General features: G+C 34.1%; 1 protein-coding gene across 1 annotated transcript; it reads right to left on the bottom strand.

The window, feature by feature from the left end:
* Positions 1-11793: 11793 nt before the first annotated feature.
* On the bottom strand, positions 11794-20071 carry LOC147401930 (MACPF domain-containing protein At1g14780-like). Its single transcript, XM_086443417.1, has 7 exons — positions 19617-20071; positions 18130-18368; positions 14889-15090; positions 14722-14799; positions 14459-14642; positions 13525-13691; positions 11794-12639 (listed from the first exon to the last, which is right to left on the bottom strand). Exons 1-7 carry the CDS (start codon positions 19872-19874, stop codon positions 11950-11952), a joined length of 1818 nt encoding a protein of 605 aa, XP_086299543.1. The 5' UTR covers positions 19875-20071; the 3' UTR covers positions 11794-11949.
* Positions 20072-21364: the final 1293 nt, after the last annotated feature.

The following is a 21364-nucleotide window of genomic DNA, read 5'->3' as shown; positions in this document are numbered from 1 at the left end:
TCCTAGTTAATTTAGGTGAAATTGAAGGGTACCCATTTAAGTGATTTTTCTATTTTAGATGTTTATCTTTGGTATGAATAGCTATTCTACTTCTTCGATGAGTTATCATCCATAATCCATGTACACATTGCCAACTTCATATCGTTCATAATTATTGAATTGTGGCCTATATGAGCACATATGATGTATGATATCAATATAATGTATCAAATTTTGGTAGAATTTAGAATCAAGAGTGGCAATAAGGTTGACTTTTCAAGATAATTCTTTCACTTGACCAGCTTCATCCTTGGCTCGTATAATTTCCTTTACTTTAGCTAAATAAAGTTATAAATCCAATTTGTTCACCCCCTTTTTCTATAACTTTCCAAACTTCAAAATGAATATTTTTAGGTTCCTTTTCACAACTATACTTTTTTATAAGATGTCATGATGACTTGGAGACATTTTATATAGTAAGTGTCCCATCTTCATCTCCATATCAATATTTAGACAATCTAGAAATAAAAAATTGAATCAAATTAAATGTTTGGAAATACATGTACCTTCCACTATCCACAACATGCATAATTATATGTTGGTTATGTATTTATGACTCATTCATCTCTTGATTGAGAGAATGCATGTTGAGTGGGTTGATGAGTTAGAGTCGGCATTTTAAGATCTCAGGAAGTTTTTGGGTCAACCATACTCAACACCTCGAAAGAAGGATTAACATTGGGGATTTATCTGGTCGCAACCCCCAATATTAATTTTCAATCCTTTGACGTTAGGGGAAGTTGGGAACTTCTTGTCTACTTCACAAGTAAAACATTGATAAATACCGGACCTTGGTACAACAAAATCCATTAGAATTGGATTACTACTTGATATAAGAACAAATTAATGAAGTTATCCTACTTGGACGATCATTGGAATTGGTTAACCAAGAGTCGATGACTCCACCAAAGTCATGCAATATTTTCCTTATTTATCTTCTCTAGAGAACGAGAAGTCCTATCGATGGTTGGCTTTGTATTTTTTATTTAAAACACAACATGATGCCATGTATAACGAATGTTGTTTACAAATGCACTCGACGAAGTTCACACCTTCTCATAATTAATTAATATTCTTTATTATAACTTTAGTTGCTTCACTTGGTAAATAATAACATTGTGAATACCTTATAACATGTTAAAATAGTTAACAACATAAAAGTAAAGGTTTATTACAAGGCTTTCTACATGCCAATAGTAGAAGTATATACTTGATATATTTTGTATGAGATTATCGAAAAAATACTCTTTTTTTTATAATTGGGTATCCCTATAGACAACAGACTTGGCCCGTATCTAGGCGTTGCCCAATCCATAGACTGGTTTTATCGAAGGACTAGTCCCAGGGCACGTGCAACACCCGCAAATCGTAAGCACTAGGTAAGTAAGTGTGTGCACTCGTGGGTGGCCCATGATGAATTAATGCTCACATTGGGTATCGAACTAACGACTTACAGGCATTAACCGTTTATCGGTCTGAAATTTCCATTAAGCCAATCTCTCAGGGTTAACTTTAACTCAAGACCTCTCCCTTTTTGAAGAGAGGCCTTGACCACTATAGATACGTAGGCTTTGAAATCTTTGAGAAGATTTTGAGCTCATCTACACAAGTTTAGGAATTGCCACCATTCAATTAAAGTGTGAATGGACGCTATAAAATGTTTTTTTTTTTAATTTATTTTTTGACTTATAGTAACTCACATATCAAAAAGATAATGGGAAAAGGTCTACCTAGAAATCTAAGGTAAGGAGGTTCAGTTGAGGGACAAGGAAGTGTTAGGCATGTTTTCCCTCCCATCCTAAGATGGTTACTAATAAATAACCAAATGGTGTGATTAGAAAAACTCTTTTTTGATTTTGAAAGTAAAAGAACTTATAGAGAAAATTAAGAGGCAAAAGAACTTAGTTTAGTTTTATGAAATAGAAGATTTAAACTAATGAACAAGCTAAAAAAGGAATTTTACTTGCTAAATTTTTTTGTAAGCTTGGGACTTTAATGAAAACCCAACTAGATCTCATCATTTGGACTCTCAAAGCTTCAAAATAATTTTATGTGTTCCTTAAGGAAACTTTATTTATTGGTTTGATCTTTGATATTTAATGAAGTTCATGATTTGAACCACACTATATAAGAATCAAGACTACATGCATGAGATTTTATCCATTTTTGGATTGTTTTTGTTGGTTCTAAAAGTTGAATATAGGTCTATAGGGATCTACACTATTGCTTGTATCTAGTTTAAAAGTGAGTGTGTGTAAAGTGTATGCATGTGATGGACTTATCAAGAGAAGATTACCTCCACAGAGGTTTATTCTCTAGCTCTATTGCCATCAAAAGAAGTAAGATAAAAAATAATTATACTAGAATTAAAATTTCAAGAATTGAAAGTATTTATGCTATAGAAATTAAATTGTATAAAAGTAAATGAAAGTAAAGCAATCTAATCTAATGCTCTCAAGGAGTTTATTAAAGATTTATTGGAAGAGATTACCTTAAAAAAGAATTACTCTCTCTCTCTCTCTCTCCAAGTCTCTAGACTAAAGATCTAAGAAACTACATTAAAAAATATGAAATTAAACTTACAAATAGGAAAATTGTTTAAAATAAAGAGAGGGATAATAAGAAATGAGGGATTAAAAGAAGAGAATAGAGGGTTTAACCCCACCTTAGTCTTCTTCTTTTTGTTCTTAGGTTGAGCTTTTAGGGATTTTAGAGAAGTTTTAAGAGAATAAGAAGGCTTAGAGAGGTTTGTGAGAGATTTGGACAGAATTTTGAATCACCAAAATAAACTCCTCCCTTTGTCTTAGAAGGGTATCCTATTTACAGGATTTCGAGAGACCCTTGAGGATAAATTGGTCATAATTCTTCTAATTCTCAATAATTTCACTAGAACCTTCATAAAAAACCATAATTTGCACCTTCTAACCTTGGCCTTAATGGTCTTTGTCTTTTTATTGGGTTTCACCAATCTTGATCATCAATGGGTATGATGGTAACAATTCAAAAGTTTTAGAGAATTCTTAATGGAGATTAGAATAGTCCTAAGACCTTGACCTTGAGTCAATTGTGAAGGAATCAAGCCAAATGATATTTAATTAGATAATAGGTTTTTGACCTCTTTGATTACTTTTCTTGAGAGAATCTCTAACAAGTTAGGGATAGATTGGTCATTAGGTACAAATTCTAGAGAATTCTCTAGGGAGGACAAAGTAGTCATGGACTTTAAAATTTTGTCAAATTACATTGAATGCCATGAAAACTCTTTAAATAATGAAGAATGTGAGAAGGGTAGAAGAAGGATTTGCCTTTGATGAGTCTCAACAAACCAAGCTTAGTGGGGGTAATCGGTCTTAAGTGAGAACTAAGTAACACTAAAAGTCTTTGTTGGAAGAAAAAGAGAATGTATAAGAAGACCATGATAGTGGGTTTATTGAAGAATTAAAAGATAGACAAAAGAGTAAAAGGGAAAGACTTTCTTTGGGAAAAATTTATTAAGGAGTGGATTAAAGGATAATTATCTCTATCTAAATTCGAACACACATGGATTTGTAACAGAATTGGTCTTGAGTGAACCAAGGCTTGCACAAAAATTATGCATGACCTTGGGTCACCCTTGGACTAGGCAAAAATATTCCTGAACATGGGTTACCTCTGGCCAGGCAAAAAAATATGTCTGGCCAAGGTTGAGGTACGACTAGGCTTAAGATTTAGCTTGACCAAGGGTTAGGTACGATCAGACTTAACCTAGAATCTGAAAATGGCTTTCAGGCCTTGTGGTTGCTTGAAAATGAAGTTTTTGAACCTTTCTGAAAATTGTCTTGGATCAAACCCCTTCTCGAAAGGTTTTTAGTGTTCTTGGGCTCAATTTAGGCAAAAATGGGGTGTCTACAACCACCATGTCGCCCAACACTTATTGGTTAAAAAACACTTGAATTAGTTAACAAACAATCTACATTTATTGTCTAGATTTGTCATTGGAAAGGAATCCAACAACACCAAATGGTGCGAAATGGAATGGGAGGTATCACCATAAACTCCCAATTTAGAAGAATGTGTTTAGAATGTAGATCACCAATGAATGATTACCTAAGAAACATACAATAATACCAAATTAGCCATATGTTTCTTAAGAGTCACATTGGACTTGGTTTCACATGGGTGTTCACTGGGGGTAATAAACAATAAAAGAGTATGGGTGCTAAATGAGTAAGGGAACATGTACACTCATTTCGTTCAAGCTTCTCAATTGTCACATGTAAATAAATCTATTAAGTATGTAAAAGAGATCATTATAATGTCTCATGGTGCTCATCCTTGTCATCTTGATCGTATATGCCTTATACCTTCCAACTATTTGGTATGTAAAGGTTTTTATTTAGAGTCGTGATTTTCTTACTTGAAAATTTTCACTCTATCTGTACTTGGCTGACGTGGCAAGGGCATAAAATCATAAACCTTTTTTTTTTCGGGATACACAAGGAAAAAGATCAATGGTTTTGTGCCCTTTACATGTCAGCCGAGTATAGACTGAGTGAAAAATTTTGAGTCAGAAAATCATTAGCATTTTATTTATTCATTTTGTTTTTTGTTATTCTATACATTTATCCATCTCGAGGTTACCATCTTTACTATATTTGATGGAGTAAATCATCTCACTTATTGTATTATTTGACTTGTTAATCATTGCAACAAATCACCATACATTTATATAAAAAAATGTTTCTTAAATAATTGGATTAATTATTTTTGTAAAAGGACACTTTCATTATTATGAGAAAAAATGGGGCTCTCTTGTGGCCCATTCTCTCAATCAACAATAGAGAAAAGTTTTTATAATGAACCTATAAGTTAACAATAGTAGTTTTAATAGCGACTTCAAAATCACTACATGGCACATTCTTTGAATCTTACTAACGTCGTCACCGATGTTTGGCCCACCTCTTGGTAGAGCTACACACAAAACCCAACCTAATTGTCTACTTCTCACCATTGGATTTAAACCCTTTTTTATTTTTCATTAGCAACTTCTATCCATTGAAGTTGAGCATTAATTTGGGGATGCATGTACTGGGCCAACACGAACACCAAACCAAAGGCCTTTGAGTAGATACAGAGGTAGGAAAGAGCTTTTGATTTTTTCATGTAGTCAAAGAGTTCAACAATGAAAATTGATGGGGTGAGTGTCTTGTATCATGTAGGAACAAGGTTCAAGTCTAACGGTCTGTTAGGATGCCTTGACTACATATATCAATACACTTTGACTCGACACCTATCATAATAATGAACATCTCACCTCATAGTGATGTGTGGGAGTTGCACGTGCCCTTGAGACTTGTCTTTGGACAAGACCATGTCTATGGACTGGACAAAGCCTAGATACGGGCTTGGTCTGTTGTCTACAGGGATACCCAGTTATCAAAAAAAAAAAAGTGAGTCGGATTTTCAAGATCAAATGCATATTATTTCATCTTCATATGAGTTTTTGTTTATTTTCATTGAAAAAGAATAAGGGTTTGTATGTTTGAGCAAAAAATCAATTGGAAATGATTTTTCAGGGAAATACAATTTTACATGTAGGTCCAGCATTTTCAAGAGAAATTCATCTTCCATACTTCACAGAAAATATTCTCCCACCCAAACCCCTAATAAAATGATTCTCATTAGAAAGGAAAATCTCAATCCTATTTTACAAAACATTTTTCTAAGGATTGCCCCAAAAATGATTTGGACCTAATCATGTGCAATCAAAACACAGATGACCATTCTCCAGAGAAATCCATTTTCTATACAACTTCTCTAAGAAATAAAATTTCTGAAAAATCAAATTTTTTTTTTTAAAGAATCATACGCGCCTTAATCATCAATTCTTTGAAAAGTGTAGGTACTGATCTCGTGAACATGTGAAACTGCACATGAGATGAGATCACAGCAGAGACTAACAAGGGTATTATTGTAATTTTATAGAAAGAGGACTTTCATGTCTTTATTTGAATTGTAAAGGCGATGGAAGTAAATGGTGCGCACTTTTGAAAAAGAGTGACAACGGTGCGAGTTGATGGTAGGCTGAGAGAGAGAGAGAGAGAGATGTTAGTGTGTGACGGTGTGGGGCCCACTTGGAAAGAGAAAAGACGTTTGGTGGGAAATACAAATCGGGTCGGTCATTATTTGAAATGTCGTGGGGAGCGTAGGGTATCGCTTTAAAGAGTCCAAGTTTTGATGCGAGACGTCCGCATCGGACTAGATAAAAAGCTTGTCCCAATAGTGCAACTCTATTAAAAAATCAATAAAATTTTAGTAATACCCCCGCAAATTTTACATATTAAAGATATTACCCACAAAATGCAAGATCAGACTAACCCCTTTGACCAAAAATTGACTATCAATGAATTAACAATGCAATCTGTATTTTATTTTTATAATACCCAAAATAAATTTTCAAGATAAATTATTAAAAATCGATAGTCCACAATTCTAATCACTTTTGACGGGATTAGAAGATTCAGATTGGGCAGATTTTTTTGTGAGGATGATCTCCTCTCATAGAGATCATTCTCACAAAAAAAATTGGCTCAATCTAAAATTTTTAATCCATATAGAACATATTGTTGACTCCCTAACGTTGGTTGTTTACCATCACCCATTACACGAAATGATAGTTTTTAACCTGATTTTACATTATTAGTTCAAGATTTTAACAAAAGTACATTAATGATGAAAAATACAAATAAGATGTGGATAATATTTAATGAAAATTCTAAATGATGATCTGATTCGATGAAGAGTCATAATTGATAACAATTCTTAAAGGATGAACAAAACAAAATCTCAACTAATCATTTAAATTTTTTTTCTTGATATTTTAAAAATAGAGTGGTATTTTAATAATTTTAATCTATAAAGAATATTTTAGACATTTCACATAAATTTTAAATCTTACATTATTTCTCAAAGGGGTAAGCCTCATCTTGAATTTTGCAGGATGACTATAATATCATTAATTTCATAGAGGGTATTATTAAAATTTTCAAAAATAAATTAAATGACGACCTATTATAATTTGTATCGTAAAAAAGTAAAAACTATTGTATTAAAAACTAAATTGGAAAAGGAATTTTAACCAAGTCCACAATTAGTCAAATTTGTTAAAATCATTGAGTGTTGTGTTATCCACTTCCTCCTGAGTGTCACATACTCACGTATTGTATCCTAGTTCGACTTGTAACCTTTTATATTCATAGTTGCGCATTTTCCATTAGATTGTTTTGTGTGTGTGTGTGTGTGCGCGCGCGCGCGCATAAATGATGTGTCAACAGAGAGTCACATTCATATAAGTCGTGGGTTCACGTCTCTTTGAGGGAATTTTACACCCTTATGAGTGAAGGGGGAATGTTGAGTGTTGTTTTATCCGCCTCCGTTCGTGGGTGTTACGTGCTCACGTATCGTGCTCTTGTTCAACTTGTCACCCTCTTATATTTATAGTTGTACCTTCCCCATCAAATCGATCTTTTGAGGTAAATGGTATATCAACATAAATAACACTAAGATAACTTCGATCCTAGATGCCACTGAGCATGATAATCAACGTGAATCATTCATCACATTGACTTATTTGGGATGCTTATTCAATAATTTGAAAATATATATTTATATATAAAAAAATACTTAAAAAATATCAATCAAATGAGTTGAGTTTTGTAATTTTGATGTAAAATATTTAATCTCTCTGTGATTTGAGTATTTATTATCAATAAATAAAATTTGTGACTCACCATCTCTTAATCTTATAATGAGGAAAAATTGTAATAATTTAAATATTATATAAGGGTCATGTTCGGCAATCAATTATTTGCCCAACACATTTTATCTTATATGGAAATCAGTGCATTCTGAAGCTTCTAACCCCATTAAAAGTGATTGACAAAAAAATGGACGGTCCACAACTCTTCAACTTGTAAACTAAGATGATCTCTTTACCATAGAGATTATCCTCACAAAAAATCAGCCCATATAAGACAAAACACATTGGCCAAATAGTTGGCTACATAACATGACATGTTACATAATAATAGTAAATAATTTTGAAATGATTTGAGTCATATGAGATGAGAGACATATCTGGATTTAAAACCATAATTAGGGACTAAACAATTGATCCATTTTGTGTTGTAAATAAAAGTTGGTGGGCCAATAAACCTTAATTTTTTGGGTAAATTATTATGATGTTACAATGGGATAACTCTTTGATAATGAAACTTTTTTTTTTTTTTTTTTTGAAAGGTCAACAAAGTCAAGACAGACCCAGACCCAGACTAGCTACAACCACAAGAAGAGCAAATCTCTAGAATCCAAGGAAAAAAGAGAAGCAAGGGAGGGAATGGAACTACAATCGATCTTTTGCTAATTCGCACATTTATAATGTTGTCATTTAATTAAAATAAAATAACACAATTTAATATAAAATCATAATAATTTTAAAAATATTTTGACAAATGTAAATAGATCTCAATAAATTGGACGAGGGCTTATCCATAATTGTTTCAACTTTTAAAATATTGCAAAAACAAAATGTTTCCTAATCTTGTTTAGAGACTTCTTTTAGTCTTTAATTGCTAACTTGATCTCATTGAAAATTGATTTGATCAATAATTTCTATTCATTTGGTTTTAAGATGTTTTGAGTATTTCATTTAACTATTAAAAGTCCTAACTCAAAGCTGATTTTTCAAATGAAGGATAGAATTATAAATAATGAATTTCTGACACCCCGTCTAGCATACGCAAGAACCATAGATCATTTGCCTTGGGAAAGTAGAATTATAAATCTTTTTCTTATGTATATCGAGACACATGATCTATGGTTCTGTGATGGGGGTGTATGTCAAAGGGGGCGTCAGATTATCACGACTCAAGAATTATTGCTAGTGATGAAGGGCCAAGAGATTAGGGGAAAAAAGGAAAAAAAAAAAAAAGTGAGCCACATGTCATCTTTTGAGTGGGTGATCTCAAATATTTGGTTTCTAATTGGATATCAAATTTATGCCCCTTCTCCCAAGAAAAGAAATGCAACGTGGGCATTATTATTAGTCTTACATCAAGATCGATGCTAAGTTGTCACATCAAAATCGGACTCTCAGCTTTAAATAATTGTGGATCCGTGCGTTTCTTGTTGTTTAGTGTTTTTGCAACTAAAGACCCTAACACCAACATCATTACGGATGCAACGTTCGTAACGCAAAAGGAATGGCTGGTGACGTGTATCTGAATGTAAAATGGCTTTATCATTGAAGGCCAAAATCATGAAGATATCATATATATGTACAAGATCTTACTTTTTCTATTTTACACAAACAGTGCATGTTCTTATCAATCTGGACTATCATCTTAGTGGGCCCACTTTAGCAGATTTTTTTTTTGGACCAAAAATCACCTTAATTGGGATGGTTTTAAACCATTTGATTACGACCAATGATTTTCAGACTCGAGTTTCACTCGGTCTTACGTTGCAAAGGCACAAAACCGTTGATCATTTTCTTATGTATCTCGAAAAAATTGATCAATGGTTACGTACCCTCATCATGTTAGACCGATTGAAAATATTCGAGTCAGAAAATCTCAACTTTTTTTTTTATTAAGAGTTGTGATAATCTTACTCAAAAATTAGTACTCAATTGACATGGCAAGTGCACAGAATCATAGATCTTTTTTTTCAGGATACACAAGGAAAAAGTGTACCGTTCCGTACACTTACCACGTCAATCGAGTACAGACCGCCTATGTTTCTTCGAATCATTTTATCATTAGTCTTTGATTAATATAAATTTTTATGTATTATTTGTTGTGAATGTGGATACAATCACTTTGATTGTTTAGGTACATTAGAATAATTTGATTTGGCTGATGTTTTTGTTCAAGAAACTTTTTTATGGCCCACAAATTTGATATTTATTTTTGTATTACAAAGAAGAGTTGGTTTATATTTACATACTCCCCATTTGTAATCATGTTTGTGGGGCTCGAATGTATATCATTTATGACGATCCAACCATCTAATGTTAATTAATGCATATTTTATATTTCAATTCGAATTTTATTGGTCGATATCGTATAAACATTATGAGAAATTATGTAAATATTTATAAATGTTAAAAAGATTCTTTTAAATTGATTCATATGGATTAGTATTGTGAAAATTGAATCCCGAGGGGGTGGCTCAATGACAATTTTGGATCTAATAAGGGGTGAGAGTCCGTAGGTTGTGAGTTTGATACCCAACGTGAGCAATATTTCCTTGAGACCACCCGCGAGGGTGCACCTTCACTTACTTACTTGGTGCGTGTGATGTGCAGGCCTTGCACTTGCCCGAGGGAGGGACTCATTTGCCTTGGCTCTTCTGGTACTCCTAGTCAAATGTAATTTCAAACACTCGACATAAATATATATATTGTGAAAATTGGAAACGACCATTCTTATTAGTAGCCTGATTTTCAAATGGATTGAGCCATTTTTAAATAAAAAAATTTCATTGATTCTCAAAATTCAACTTTAAATTCTGATTTTATCCTGGAAGTAAAATTAATTACATAAACTAGAATTTGGCATCACTGACATATGCAAACGCACATATTTCTAAAGGTCTTATTTTGTAATTTAAAATATTGATTAAAAAGTTCTTGAAGATCACATAATATAAAGAGCAATTGCAAGTGCTAGTTAGTTTAGTTGGTAAAGTCTTTGGGTGATAATATTAAAGACTTAGATTCAAATCTTGTCAACATAAAGTTATTGAACTCATTAAAAATAATTTTTATTGATAAAAAAAATAATACATAATAAAAATGATATTTTTGTAATTTTGAAAATTAAACAACGTGATTATACAATTGTAAGTTACAAATTTCTTGATTTTTTACTAAAATGACATTGATTATACTAAATTTAAATGTAAAAGTGAGGGTATTTATGGCCCCTCAAATTTTGGTATCAAATCACTTCTACTCAGCCTTTTCTAATTTCTCATTATAATGGTAAAAATTTTAAAAAAATCTCATTTTCCCTCATTTCACGAATCAAATTTCTTTCTTTGAAAACCGTTAATACCATTTGACCATAAAGAAAATAAATAATTAATGTAGGTTTAGGAAAGAAAGAAGAGAGAAATATAATGAGGGGTTTTGTTAACATGTGCCCTAAGGGCACTGTTTAGATGCATTAAATACACATTGGAAATAATTTTTCCTACCAAAAATGCCCTCAATTTTTTTTTTCCTACCAACCCATCTAAGGATGGGTTGCTATGAATGGGTCCAAGGGCCTCAAAACAGGTTTTGGACCTAAAGGGTGCTTCTTTATTTTTGGTCTCAAAAAGGGTGCTTAGAAATGGTTGTCTCTTTGGGTTTTTGGCTCTCACTCTTGTTTTTCTGCCTTTAAATTGGATTTGAAGTAGAAGAAAATCGAAGTCCAATAACAACAGCTCTAAATGTCTCAAACTGCCAGCAATACAAATAGGATGCATTGTTATAAGGTGTATGGGTGAGATTAAATCTTGCACTAAAGAAAATAAGAAAGATTATATTGTATTAAATTAGATGAGAGTTCACTTCTAATTAGATTTTGTTTCATCAGAAATCAGGTTAGAAATGATTTAATATCATTGAGAATCAATATAATTCAACTCCTCTATACAACTCAAATATTTGGTCTTATTTCCATTCTCCTTTGGTATGTTTTGGATAGCGTAAGCAGAATCAAACATTCCTTGACAAAGAAAAATAAGGTTTTCTTAAATCATGTACTTGTTCCAAAAACCCTATACATTTCTCCTACTAGTCCCCACCAAGAAATAATTACAAGTGAACCCCAAACAAAAAAATCATAAATGCAGCTATTCTATTCCATGGGTATACTATCTCACCTATGTAGAATAATTTAACAAAGCAAACTTTACATGCAAACCAATCTTACGACCTTCGATCACCAACTTAGCAGCTGTAACCAACCAATGTCCCGGGGTATCATGTGGGCCTCGAACCACCTCAGCTGTATCCACAAATCTGAGAAGCTTCTGAGAGTGAACAAGCTTAGGTGGACCATCAGGATAAACACCCGAGTTCAATGTGATGGGTATTTGCTTCGGAGGTTCACGTTGTGTGAAGGTTGTGCTAAGGGTCGAGAGGAAACTTGATTTGTGAGAAGCGGCAGGTGTAACCGCCCACTCTTTCTTCTGAATGCTACAGTGGGGAAGATGAGAGAAAAGTAGACGTAAGTGAAGCACAGTCTTTGGCCACTTTCCTTTAGTGAGGAGCTGTGCTCCTGTCACCACAAATACACCATTAGATTCCCCTTGCAACCACTTGGGGTCATACTTTACGGCTGATGTGCACACGTTTGAGTATCTCTTCCATTTTATTGGTTCTAAGTATTGGCTGCCTGACTCGTCAGATCCTCGCCACTGACATGATTTCAATGTAGTAGGACCGATTGATGAAGATTCAAGCATGTTTGGGATGCTTGAGAGGTGTTGTACATGTATGGCCAACCGGTTGCATTTCTTCCCTTCTAAGTACAAACGCAGGCCAATCACTGGCTTCCGATCACTAGAGACCTGAAATGACGCCAAAATCATTAAGGAACAGAATTGCCGGTTCTACGTATGTGTTTCTTTTCCACAAAAATTGTATTTAAAGAAGCAAGAATTTATCTCAAAGAGCAACTTATGAAAGAAGCTGGAGTTTTCACAAGATAGAAATGACCTTAAAAAATAAATAAATAATCCAAGCTTCTCAAATTACATTTTCACATCGTCCTGAATATTACAAAGGAATAAATGATTTTGATGAACATTCGTGGGAGCAAGGTTTAAAATCTCATTCAATGCAATGTTTCAGTCAGGAGAAAAAAAATGAAAACAGCCTCGACCAAAACATTCCTGAAACATTCAAAATATTTCGGAGTTGATGTTTCACGCTGGTCTTGGTGGAAACTGGAATGTCTCACCGAAATGGTAGAAAACTTTGAAGGATGCTTACAACCAGGTTTACAATCCTTTGCACCTTTTTCGAAAACATAAATTATTCTCCCAAAAAGGTTCAAGGATCGGGTTTTAGGACAGATAGGGTTGGCTAAAATAATCAGGGTATCGATCTTCACATGGTATAAATGGACATCATTTTTCGTAATCTTTTTTATTCTTCAGGGTTCTTTTTTCGCTTTGCGTATTGTTGTATATCCTTTCTGATACTGTGATACATTTTTAGCAAATATGCATGTATTTATACCATTTATTAACTAAACTTTGTAATTTTTAGCATCTACACTTTCTAATTGCCCCCCATCTTTTTTGGGGTCTAGCATTCCCATTTTCCTAAAGAAAGTTCACAAGAACTTGCCTGAATCAAACAAGACTAAATGGTAGGTATGAACAAACCAAAAATAAGAAGAAAATCTAGATCAAAAAGATCGGTTGAACACAAAATAACAAAAGTTGTACCTGGGTGGAGCTGATTTGAAGTTTAGGTCCCATGAAACTGAACTGCAATGCAGGACAAGAAGCCTTTCTTCTTTGAGGCCCCAGAGGCAGCTCATTAAACATAGGTGCCCATTGTCGAGGAACTTGGAACTCCAGAAAGTACTGTAAATCCTCTGGGGGAGGTTTGTCTGATAAAAAATTGGAACAGCAAAGGAAAATGTGACACAGGTATCAACTTCACCATATCACACTCAGTTGTGTAAAACTAGAATAAACTAAAATGGTCAATATCATGAACATTAAAAATGTCCAAAGAATTAATCCTGAAAAATCAATCAAGTGGATTGAGAATCACTCAAGACAAAGGTCACAATATGTATGCTAAAAGAGAAAAAAAATTAGTGAAACAGAAATTATGCATTCAGGTCCATTATAATTGAGTTTCATTAAGCATGAGTCTGGATCAAGAGGTAAATATAATTTACAAGGGAAAGTATGTTTACATCCAAAATGTAATAAAAGAAAAAAGAAAAACTCGTGAAGAGTTATTTTCATTGAAGGGATAAAATGGTCCTTTCAGTTTGTGAAACAAGAGGGGGGGAGAGAGAGAGGAGAAATATCTAATGCGGGACACACAAAAAATTCACTTTGAACGATGGTGGATCCTACCCTTCAGTAAGAAAAACTTTCTTACACATGGAAGCTGAGGTGACATGCTCACATGTTTCATCACCTCACTCTCATGTGGAAAGTTTCTGTCCAATAGTCCTCAGCCACATGACAAAAAGAGGCTTGCTCTTTTGCTTTTTATGATAAAAAGATAACCCGTTTCCCAAGTGTAAGAAACATGCATACATACGAGTGGTACTAGCCCATCCAGAATAGTTATAACATGCATAAAGGAAATAAATATAAAAGCAACATTTTTTCAACAATTGGGTATAAAGGGCCTTACAACGAAGATATAGGTTGATTGCATGGCTAAGATAACCACTGCCGGGGATCCCCGAAAGAAGGGAAGTAATGGGTACAAACTTAAAGAGAATGGCATCTGGTTTAGCAGGCACGGTCTGGAGCCACTTGTAGTGATTATGCAGAAACTCATCTCCTCCTCTTTTTGAGCAAATTAAAGTCAAACCCTGTTTAGAGACACATAAGTTCAAACTCGAGGAAAAGCTCTTAAACCTATATCGGTGAGCATTGTATATTTGGACTTACTTCCTTGGTCGATGTTACTGTAACGCTGCTCAATTGCATGTTGTTTGACTGCAAGATGCGGTGGAAGACCTCGGGAACCTGAAACAAAGGACAACATGTATCAACTTTACCGTGTGCATGAGAAGAATGGGACACATTAATGTTAAAAAAAAAAAAAAAAACAATACCTTTTGTTTGATATCTCTGGTCCTCCTCTGTTGTGGAGAAAGATTTCTTCCATCTGAAAACCATACATCTCCAAGATCCTCCAAATGTCCTTTAAGTTCAGCAGGAGGAATGGGGGAAGAAGGTTTCTGTCTAACACAAACTACATCTTGACCTCCAATTGCCATTCCTACAATTATGTGTGTCCCATACCTCTGGATGAATCTGTCAAGTAAATCTTAGTCAGGAATAGTGCACCAACCCAACCGAAAGTTCACTTGTGGTACCATGCTGACTACAAGACTCAGAAAACAAGTGACTAGGACTATGGAGTTAAAAAAGGACACTGAAAAATCAAGGTACATATGGAAATAATTCTTCTAAAAAATTATAAGCAACCAGATTCCCTTTTTTATTTTACTCCTGGGCCAATATTGATCAATTTGAAGAAAAAAAGAAGAAAAAAAAAAAACTGATAGGATCAAAAAGCTCTTTACCAAGAAATAGTTGGACATTGATATTCCCCAACTCCATATTTGATCTTTGAAATCTCGAATCATTCTTGTCAGTGTTCATTATAAGGATTCAGGACCGAAAAGCCCAGGGACCAAGTGAGCTAGGTGAGATCCATAAGTAGGTTGGCCAAGTTGAATTAGTTTGGTCGGAAATTTGAAATGGTCTTATGGACCAGTAAAGTTGATCCATAAGTGAGCAAGTTGGCCTAGTTGAATTTGTTTGGCCTGGAATCTGAACTGATTTAATCGAGACTAATACAATCGACCCATTCGGTAATCCCGAAAATATTTCTTGATTCAGAAACCATTCTGCTAGAATAGTTTTTATAGAAGCTCTTCTTGAAGAAATGTAACAACATAGAGAATAAACTCTTCGACATTCCAAAAATGTACAAAACCCTCCTCCCTTTCCCTGTTTCTTATCTCTTACTACCAAGGTCCATCTCTCATTCATCTAGGCAATTATCCTTCATCCAATTAGAGGTGACATCAGTGATGAGTGATGGCAATAACAGAAATGGTGGTGTGATGTGGGAGCTGTATGCAAGATATAGTAGCTGAAAGTCAGAAATTTTCTGAGCTATTCAATAGATACCTTGTAATTAGGTCGCCTAATTTGCACACAAAACCTAGAGAATTTTTAGCTGATGGTCCACCCACTTTCAGCCCATAGATTGGATTTTGGTGCTACTTGTACACTCGAAGTGGGGAATCACTTTGCTTGTTAGCAAAATGCATATGTGCCTCCGCTCCCTTGACAATCCTAACATTGTTGAGCCCATGATCTAGCCCACTTTCAGCCCATAGATTCTGTGTTATTCATACATCACAAGGAGAGGGATTATTTTGGAGATCATAAAGCTCATTAGTGAGACCCATAACTCCTAAAATTAAGGTGCCTTTGGGCTGCCCAAACACTTCAAAAAATTAGGTGGTTTTGAAAGCAAATTTCTGGATCTCAATATGGGCTAAGAAAATGGAAATCAAGAGTTTGTCCATATTTCAAACCAAGGACTAAGGGTGGTTGAAATGACCAAGCAATACAAGAAGGGCCTTAATCGCCAGACCTACGGGGTCCCATTTGACCCAAAAAAAAAACCTAAAGCCTTTACGCAACTTACAACAAAAAACATCAATCCCATAATGGAAATAATGACTTCTTGGAAGAATGCTCATTCCTTTCAAAAACTAGGTTGTTCCTCCAACCAACACAAAACAAAAGGGATCAGATATCATAGCATACTCTCCCTACCCACCCCAGATTGCCAACTCTTGAATAGAGACTGTACCAGGCAAGGGAAACACCCAACTATGTGGAAAAATGTGACCAGAAGTTCAAAGCTAATGAGCTTTCTCCAGCGATTGGATATGACTTGGCGCCATGCCAAGAACTGCTGGTGGGATTCTAAGGAACATCTTTCCTATTACTTTCTTCTTCCTCTATTCCTCATTTTCATTTTCATCTCTTTTTTCTTGATTTCAATAAAATTTCAACTTATCAAAAGAAAAAAAAAATCTTTTTTCTTTATTTTCTACTTTCTAATCAATTCTTAATCCCAATTTAAACCTAATTACAACATATATACATGCAAAGCTTTGTGTTTCACATACCAATTGGCCTTTGTAGAAACCCTTCACAACGGCCAATAAAACCTTTTGGACTTGAAACCCTTTTTACAAAAAAGAATTCTACTTCGCCACCTAATTATCCTTCCCCCCACCCTTCCTAAAGTAGAACAGACCTAGAATCGATAAAACCTAGGTCGTCCTGCATAATTTATGATCCACCCCAAATCTCCACAACTATTTATACAATGATGCCACATTTGTTTGTTTAAAGCTTCGGATACCTAGACCACCTACCCTCTAGGTTTGGAAATAAGCTTCTAACCTACCCAATGGATCTTTTTCTAACCTGCTTTATCATACCAAAGGAAATCCCAAAGTAGCCTATTCAAATCTCAACTCCATACTCTACGGGATGGTGAAAAGAGATGGATAATAGACTGGAATACTAACAACGGTGCTTCTTTTCAGAGTTAGCTTTCCCCACTTTAGATAAATATCTACTCTTCCATGCACTAAGATGATGGCCCATTCTTTCAGTGGCAAGGTCCCATATAGCTTTACTTCTATAAGGCACCCCTTGTGGAAGACCTAGATAAGAAGTTCGAAAATGACCCACTAGGGTCTCTTGTCTAGTCAACTAAGTTTTAGGAATTAGAAGTTTATTTATTACGAGTTTTCATTTTCTTATCCCAAATAAGTTGTTTAAGGAACCTAGAATCTAGAAGAACGTTTAGTAAAGTTTCTAGTTTCTAAATTAGAAAGCTAATTGTAAAGGAGAATTAAAAGTCAATTTTGAAAGGAGAGTAAAGGACATTATAAGCTCTATAACTACGAGCATTATGTAGCTCTTCAGTTTTGCATGAAATGAAATGAAGATTTATTTTTTGGTTGCTTGTTAGTTCCTACAAGTTGTGAAATTCCTATTATCAAACACCAAATCAATTATGAGGCTGATAATTGATTGTGTCCTCATAATCAATTATCTTAAAACTTACCCAATTGGGCAAATAAAAGTACTACCTGGTCCAAAAAAGCCTCAAGCTCCTTATGGTCTGTATGTGAAAGGAAAGACCACCAAAATTTATCTCTCTAATTCTCAATAAAGTTTATGGACTGCATAACAAGTAGAAACACCATTCATATTCTTCATGCATAGATAATGAAAAGAAAAGAAAACTACCCAGATAGTGAGGCTGGGTCCCAATTAGCTGGAACAGCATTCTTTACTTTGTCTTGGAGGACTAATGGAGATGTCGCTAGCTGCAAATAGTACAGGGAGATGAAGTAACCATCAAACGCAAGATATTTTGTGTCTGTGGCATCATTCAACCAGGCTCCACTTAATTCAAAGCTTGCATTAAAATAACCAGAAGGAACTTTTCCTTGTATTGAAGATTTCTGATTAAGTAATTCTGACATCTGCCAAAGGAAGGACCATTATCAATTAAAATATATAATAAATAGAATATGACCAGAGATTTAATTCACTATAGAGAAATGGGATGGAACCCAAAGAGAATCTCTATCAAAGAATTTCAGTTATCAAAATATCAACATCCAATATCCAATAACGCATTCACGTCATCCATAGAATTTCATATCAACAGAAGCATTTATGTGAGGGGTTGTCCTAAAGGGAATTGTGATGAAATGGCTTATGTTTATTGACAAATACATTAATCATAATCTATAACCTCTTGTTGAAAGAAATATCAGACTTTTAAAGTTAATTGTGTATCATCATCATCATCCTCGAAGCCTTTTCCAAAGATTAGGAGTCTGTTAAACGAATCTTATTCCTCCATTCCACTTTGTTCACAGCCACATCTTTTGTATTGTAAGATTTAAAGTTAATTATATATTTGTGCAAAATTCTTATAGTTTACATCAGGCCATTGAAGCTCACAGACTGGTTTGAGTCAACAATATGAAACAGAACCAACATTGCACAACAGCAGTTATTATATGGCACCATCAGTACCATGCTTTCCTGGCATATGAATACAACAAGAGGAATGAATGAATTGTAGGGAATGCAACCTACCTACAGATTGCACTTGCCAGAGGCATGTACAGACTTTTATTTGGTGCTAAAATTAAGTAAAGATGTAAGCGAAGAACATGAAAGAATTAAGATCAAAATTTGAGTATTGGAGGCCCATTCCCACAAAATGAAATTCCATACTTGTCTTCCAATCTCTTTTTTTCTTTTTTCTTTTTTCTTTTTTCTTTTTTTTCATAGGTAAGTACAAGAATATTGTTAATTGTTAATAGTTAGTATAAGAAGCATGGGTTCAAGGGGTTTGAACCTAGGACCTGGGAACAGCCTCCACAAGTCTTACCACTAAGCTAAGTGGCACTTCTTCTTCCATTCTCTCTATCCCTTCTTTAAAATCCCTCATTCACAGTTAAAATTCTATAGTTTAACACTAACATCCTTGAATTATCGGCATCTTATTGAACATAATTCATAAAAATCACAACTTTAGTTCAGAACAATTGCCACAACAACAATAATTAAACATAATTCATAAAAATCACAACTTTACTTCAGAACAATTACCACTATAACAATAATTAAACACTATTCATAAAAATCACAACTTTATATCGGAACAATTGCCACAATAACAAATAACTACTTAAAAAATAAAATAAAAACTTCACCTGATTGAACTCCAACACATCCGACTTGAACCGAATTCTGTCCCCTTTATCGCAACTAATATCCTTCGATACCCCACGAATAATCGGTCCTCCAGGAATCAAAATGTCCCTCTTATTCTTCTCATCAAGCTCCACCAATCGTCCACCTCCGCCAGAGTACCCTTTTGCGAATTTCAACCTAAAATCACTTGTTAGATCAAAACCAAACCCTAAAGACTGCACTGCTCTGATCTCAATCGGCTGTAACTCCTCCATCATCGAATATCGATTCAAATTTGAAAACCTAGCTAGGGTTTCTTCTCTGATGTTTAATAGTGGATGAGAAGAGTAGGTAATTTGGAACCCCTCTCCATACGTTGACCATAAATGCCATTCGCGACCGAGATCGGGTTTGAAGTTGACTTTCGGTCAAAGAAACAGACATGGAAACTATAGAAAAAAAAAATTTAATAAAAACAGAGATTTTCGACTGTTTTTAGTATTACTTGAGTTTTGAGTTTTCGCGTTAAAGTTAGGTAGATTGGTAGGCTACTTCTGTCATCTAGGCTTCTTTCACGTCTACAGAGCAGGTACAGCAATGTCTTTTATCCTGATGACACGTGTCATGAGCCCCACTAGATTTTGACTACAGAGGCCGCCAGTTGGTCAACAAAGTGACCCATCAGGTTTTGGACAGATAACCTTAGCTGTGTAAAGTACGGGTCAATGATAGGAGCCGTGTACATTTAGGTTACTGCCTCAACTCAAAAAGTGACACGTGGCATGTTGTTTTCATTTTATTATTTATAGACAAAAGAATGTGGATCGTATGCACGACGGATGGACGATTGAAACCCTCCTGCCACCATCCAATACACGCCACCTACGCCGTAATGGAAGGAATTTTTAAAAGGAGGTGTTCTAGGCGCAAATTCCGTGAATTATGCCTCACGTGGCGTGTATTGGGATGTGGGAGGAGAATTTCAATCCTCAAACTGGGTGCATCCGATCCGGACAAAAAAAACTGCATAAACACTTTAAGACCCGTAAAAAAAACGATTTTTAAAAAAAGTCATCTTTTTTACATTTTAAACGGGTTACGTTATGGAAAAGTTTTTCATTTTTTTATTTTAAAAAAAAATACTTTCTCTTTTTAATGTTTGATACATAATAAAATTGGGTGATTTATAAATATAAAAAAATAAGATTTTATGATAATATTAAAATAAATTTCTTATGTATTATTAGATATATTATTTTTAATATATTTTATCTTTTATGTTTCATCATTTTTTTTCCTAATTTTTATGTTTTTTCTGAAGATTTTCTTAGTTGTTTTAAACCCGTATTCCGACTTTATGACTTCAAAAATAAAATAAAAATTCACATTCAACCTCTCTAAAAATTTCATCTTCATTTTGAGATTTGAATATAAAATAAAATAAAATTTTGAAGGTAAAAGATAAAATTATTTTCACATTCCACTAATTAATTCATTTATTTAATTGGCTAGACTTCTATTAGAAAAGTTTTATGAATTTTTCAACGGACAGAATAATTTTGTGACTATGATACAAATTCGGAGAGCTTCCCATCGTACGTTGGCCCACACACTAGTAACACCTTTTTTTTTTATTTTAATAATTTAGAAAAGCCAATCTCTAATTATTTATGTTTTAAGGATCAAATTATTGAATCTCGCTAATTTCTAATAGTTGTTGACTCAAGGGGTTTTATAAAGTTTTTTTTTTTTTTTGGATGAGTTGAAT

The sequence above is a fragment of the Akebia trifoliata genome, chromosome 5 (genome assembly GCF_017979445.1).
Source record: "Akebia trifoliata isolate Shusen 1 chromosome 5, ASM1797944v1, whole genome shotgun sequence".
NCBI classification, from domain to species: Eukaryota; Viridiplantae; Streptophyta; class Magnoliopsida; order Ranunculales; family Lardizabalaceae; genus Akebia; species Akebia trifoliata.
This window is presented reverse-complemented; position numbering and strand designations above follow the sequence as displayed.